This window comes from Nicotiana attenuata, unplaced genomic scaffold (assembly GCF_001879085.1).
Source record: "Nicotiana attenuata strain UT unplaced genomic scaffold, NIATTr2, whole genome shotgun sequence".
Taxonomy (NCBI): domain Eukaryota; kingdom Viridiplantae; phylum Streptophyta; class Magnoliopsida; order Solanales; family Solanaceae; genus Nicotiana; species Nicotiana attenuata.
In genome coordinates this window covers 110935-116724 of record NW_017672946.1, presented here as the reverse complement: position 1 = coordinate 116724, position 5790 = coordinate 110935, and the positions used below count along the sequence as shown (strand labels likewise).

The window sequence follows — 5790 nt, the reverse complement described above, 5'->3', positions numbered from 1 at the left end:
TTTGTATATGATCTCGGATCGGAGTTTTATGATTTGGTTAGCTTCATTAGGTGAATTGTGACTTAGGAGCGTGATCGAAATTGGTTTTGGAAGTCCGGTGTAGAATTAGGCCTGAATTGGCGAAGTTAGTATTTTGGCGGTTTCCGGTTGATAGGTGAGATTTTGATCCGAGGGTCGGAATGGAATTCTGAAAGTTGCTGTGGCTTCGTTATCTGATTTGGGATGTGTGTGTAAAATTTCAGGTCATTCGGAGGTGATTTGGTTGGGTTTTTGATCAAATGCGTGTTTCGGAAATTTTAGAAGAACTTAGGTTTGAATTCGATGTGAATTGATGGTTTTGATGTTGTTTGAGGTGTTTTGATGATTGGAACAAGTTTAAATGATGTTATGTGTTTGGGAGCGGACTCTACTTCTCATTCGAGGACGAATGATCCTAAGTAGGGGAGAATGTAACGCCCCGGAAAATTTTTGAAGTGCTATTAAGAAAATTGATGTGCGCTAATTATATTATTTTGTCTGCGAACGAGGACTATTAATATGATAGATATCAATTGGATATGATAATAAGTGTACAGGGCATATTATAAGTGATTTGGGGTCTAAAGAGAGGCCTAAGTCCAAGCCAAGTTGAAAAGTTTCATTTTAGACGAAAGTTTCGAATGAGCAGCACAAGACCTAACTTTGGACAAGAATATCTGAATAAATATAAGGATTTATATGATGAACAACCTATCAAATGAAAGATTTTCGAATCTAGTTTCTACCGCTTCAAACCGTTCGTCATTCGGATACTCCTACAAGAAGTTATGACCAAATTACCAAAAGCAGCAGAGAATTTTACACTACCGCGGCGCCCCATGCGGTGCCCCATGCGGCGTGGCAGTACAAAAACGGGTTTTTAAGACCCGAACCCCATTTTATTTAACTCGTTTGGGGTTTGTTATTTTGGGGTTTTCTGGAGCTTTTAGAGAGAGGGAAGAGCAATTCTAGAGAGAGGAAGAAGCTCAAGTGCCTTGTTCATCAAAAAATGTTGTCCAATCCTTTAAATCCAACAAGAAATCCCTCAAGTTCTTCATCAAAGAGGTAAGGTTCTATACCCTAATCTTCAATTTCGTTTTTGGGTGATTGTTGAGTAAGAATTCATGTGAAAACTAGAGATAAGTCACTTGCGGTCATTGTTAGTCAATAATATGGGATTATCATCAAACATCCTGACTAGATTACTTGTTTTTGGGGTGAAATCCGAAGGTTTGGGGCCTAGGGATTTGAAATTTGATTTGGGGATTTGAGGGACCATTTGAGGTCGGATTTGAGAACTTTTGATATGTATGAACTCGTGAGGAGATAAGGAATCTATTGATGTAAAAATTTCTAAGTTTCGAGAAGTGGGCCCGGGGCTCGGGTTTTGCTAATTTCGGGATTTTTGATATTTTTCGATTGTTTTCGCTTGGGCCTTGTTCCCTTAGCATATTGTGACGTATTCGTTCTGGTTTTGGATAGATTCGACACGTGTGGAGGCCGATTTGAGGGGCAAGGCGTCGTGAGCTAGAGATTTAGCCGGTTCGAGGTGAGTAATGATTGTAAATGATATCCTGAGGGTTTGAAACCCCGGATTGCACACCGTAGTGCTATATTGAGGTGACTTGCACGCCGGATATCAGGCGTGGGGTAGAGCACCGTTGGGGGATTGTGACTTGGTCCGTCCCGATTGATGATTTTATCGCGTATTTGACTGAAACTTATTTGTTATTATCATGATTTGGGCTGATTGCCATATTTGGGCTTCGTGCCAATTATCTGAACCCTTCGGGGATTTTTATCACTGTTTCCTCACTATTTTGATATACTACTTGAACTCAGTCCTGTTGATTATACTGTTTTACAAACTCAGCCGCTTTAATTGAACTTTGAGACTTAAATGATATTTCCACTGTTGTTTGGGCTGAGCACTACTATTTTATTGATGCCCGAGGGGCTTATGATGTTTTCTGGACTGAGTGAGGCCGAGGGCCATATGTGAGGATATGTTGAGTGATATGAGGAGGCTTCCAGGCCTTGTGAGTGATGTGAGGAGGCTTTCAGGCCTCGTGAGTGATGTGAGGAGGCTTTCAGGCCTTGTGAGTGATGTGAGGAAGCTTTCAGGCCTTGTGAGTGATGTGAGGAGGCTTTCAGGCCTTGTGAGTGATGTGAGAAGGCTTTCAGGCCTTATGTTATATGCCGCGAGGTGGCTTGATATTACGCTTGGGCCGTAAGGGGCCCCTCCCGGAGTTTGCACACCCCAAGTGAGCGCCGTCGACGATATATGGATCGTGCTGCACGCTGCAGCGAGATGTGGATCGGGCTGCACGCCGCAGCAGTTACTATATGATACTGTTCTGAGAGTGATCTGAGAGAGACACTACTAGAAATTGAAGCTATGGCAACCCTTCGAAAACTGTTGCTATAGATCTGCTAACCGTCCTTATAGGGCTATTGGGACGGATGCTGACCCGTTCCGGGATTCAGCGTCACAATAGGTCTATTGGAACGGTTATTTGCAACGGTTCATAAACCGTCTCCATAGATAGGGATTTTGGATTGCTACCATGCTCTATCTACAGTAACGGTTTTATTTTCTATTGGGACGGTTATAAACTGTCCTGGTAAACTAATACAGCTGATATTTTTTAAGGCTGTTGCAACGGTTTTCATGATATATTGCAACGTTTTTCATGATATATTGGAACAATTATCATTACTCTATTGCAATGGATATCATAACATATTGGAACAGTTATTAGGGGCTGCTCTTGTTATTTGCTAGGTCTATTGGAACAATTATATTCTCTATTGCAACAAATTATAATTTCTGATATTTATAGAAGCAAAATTAGAAATAGTTTCCTATTCTATGAAATTGTTTACACCATATCCAACTAGCATTATCCATGTACAAAAACAAAATATGGATACAATGTTTGGTCAAACAATTTAAAAGTCAAAATAGATGAGTTTGCATACAAAAAGTTCTAAACTAAAATATCCTTAAAAATAATAATAAAGCCTAACAACACTCAAGTAAGGTCTTCGTCACTGCTTTCATCCGCAATCACTGCACCTACAAAAGATAATGAGAAATAATTAAATAACATTTTTAGGATAACTGAATCACAAAGTAATTGAATGACCAATTTGATAATAACACGAAAATTTTCATTCTCTAAATTCTTAAATTTTTCGGCAGAGTTTCCTTTGTAAATATGACTCCCAAAATTTTCAACCTGCTCAAAACATCATTTGCAAATACAACTATGCAGAACCAACAAAGAAGAGAACCACACATTGTCTGCCAATTACACCAAACACTATGCAGAACCAACAAAGAAGAGAACCATACAACTATGCAGAACCAACAGAATGAGAAGGGCATCAAGGAATCACACATTGTCTGCCAATTACATTAAACACCTCTCAGTGAAGTGACAACACTAGCAATCAATTTAATAGATGGATATATATAATTTCATCAATAAAAACATTTTAAAAGGATATCAAAGTAATATAAATATATAGTACTATAATTCACCACTAAACACTTTTAAAATGAATAGTTCAATTTGCATGAGCTCAGTCTATGACTTATGTGAACCCTCACCGGAAGGAGTATTAGTTAACAGAATACTTCGTCTATAAAACCAACATTCAATCTCAGGCAGTAAAGTTGCAAAAGCTAGAAAGCTAAAAAGAAAAACAAGAAAAAGGAGATCCACGAGAAAATGCTCAATCTCCCATATCAATTGGCGAGAGTTACGTTTTACCCCTTAGTACACCCATCCAGCAAGGATCTGTATTAGGTCTTTGAACACTGAATGAGTAAAGCAAAAGAAAATACTCGTAAATAAGTTTATCAACTTGGAGATCAACCCTATATCCTGATTATGGGAAATGATCAGCAGGGATCTGATACACTTAAAACGGCGCGATATTAGAAGTAAGTAATCATGATTGCTAAATATCATGATTAAATTAAACCGTAATATATATCACAGCTATAGTTCTTGGCATCAACAAGTATAATTCTAAACCGAATAAGCTAAAAAATAAGCAATATTAATACCTCGAATGAGTTGGCCTTCTTTGTTGCTATCAGTAGATGGACGACGAATTGGTTGCAAAGTTGCTCGCTGTGCAGAAGAAGCTTCTCCAGGAGAATTATCACCCAATGCCGCTAGAATAATATTAGCATCAATATCAATTCCTGAAAGCTGAAGTCGTGCAAGGACATCTGCAACAACTTCTTGACGGATAGTTGCCTTTTGTTCCTCAATTTTCTCCTCCATCCTTTGTATCTTCTCCTCCATTTTTTGTAGAGAATTTGTAGTATTTGGAGAATATTCAAAACATCCTACCTTCCCTCTCAAAGAAGTTCTTGTAACCCCTCGTCCATACAATCTTAGACGTCCCGGATGTTCAGGCCCCACGACAGATGCAAATGCATCAACGGACTCATTGCCATTTTTATTTTGTTGGGCTTCAATTGCTACCATTTCAGCCTTCAAAGCAAATTCAAACAAATAGAACAAGTAAATAAAAAGTATACTAATAAAAACAAATAATTGATCTCGATATAAAATCAGTTAAATATAATTCGCACAATTTTACTAGTTGTATCATCATCCGAGCACTTGTATGATCGCCCAGTTTTCCTTTTTCTTGTAGCTACAAAGACTTCTTTTGCCGATAAAGGATCCGAAGTTTTCTTCTCGTTTTCCTAGTTACATAGTTACATGAAAGTGAGTTAGCATTCGTGGTGATCTACCATGTACTAAACAAGAGCAGAAATTGAGAAATTTTTTGCCATTATTTGCTAGTTACACACCAACTTAGAGCGTACTAAAGCAAAACTTCTTTTTCCAGCAGTGTGAGGATTCTTTAACTTTTTCCGGTTCTCAATATTAATTTGGGACATTTTCTGCAAGAAGAAAGAAACATCAAACAACAACTTACAATTCTGAATCAAAATTGGGACATTAATGCAAAAGAATGTGATTGACTGATTCTGCTTTTCCCTTCACAGAAGGAGAGAATTCAGATTTTTTCATGAGGAAATTTTTTATCTCTTTAGTTTTCCTCAGCAAATACAATAATGTCTTTCAAGATGAAGAAGATGAAGAGAACATAATTTAACAAACCCCACTCGTCAACTACATTAACCAATTAAAACCTTGCTGGAACAAGAAAGAAGAGAAAGCTTATGCACTTTTAACTTGTTTTGTGAAGCACAACTGTAGCATACTACATATGAAGATAAATTATGTCAACACCATATCTCTTTCAGTTGGTAATGGTGTAAAAGAATTGGAGCAAATGGTTTCTCTGCTAAAATTTTTGTCCAGAAACTAACAGAAGGATGGTTATTACAACTTTTTAATTAGTGAGGCCAGGCGCAAGGTCTGCGCTTTTCAAACCTAAAGCGAGGCATCTGAAAAAAAGCGAGCGCTTTTTTCCGCTTCTCGCTCTCCATGTCAGTGGGTCCAGATCAATTATATCTGAATTCAGAATTGTGAAGGGAAAAGCAGAATCAGTCAACATTGATTTTTGTGTGATTAAGTTGTTGTTAAGAAAATTCAATTTTGATTCAATTCAGGACAGTGTTAGCTTTTCCTTGATATGATTAGGCAGGAATCAGCTTGAACACGCTCACGGTTAATAATTGATAACTAAACAAACTCCTCACTGTATACTACTAGCTACTTTGGATTTTCATACACATGCATATCATACACCAGATTATCAGGGACAAGAAATAAG

The 5790-nt window shown here is 37.9% G+C and overlaps 1 protein-coding gene across 1 annotated transcript; it reads right to left on the bottom strand.

The window, feature by feature from the left end:
- Window positions 1-3997: 3997 nt before the first annotated feature.
- LOC109215005 lies at window positions 3998-4917 on the bottom strand. The gene is made up of 2 exons (XM_019379002.1): window positions 4634-4917; window positions 3998-4532 (listed from the first exon to the last, which is right to left on the bottom strand). The coding sequence occupies exon 2, from the start codon at window positions 4524-4526 to the stop codon at window positions 4059-4061; it is 468 nt and encodes a 155-aa protein (XP_019234547.1). The 5' UTR covers window positions 4527-4532; window positions 4634-4917; the 3' UTR covers window positions 3998-4058.
- Between the last annotated feature and the right edge of the window lie 873 nt (window positions 4918-5790).

What these genes read in the sequence shown, in the direction of transcription:
- LOC109215005 (XM_019379002.1), bottom strand. Translation starts at nt 4,526, where the DNA reads ATGGTAGCAATTGAAGCCCAACAAAATAAAAATGGCAATGAGTCCGTT.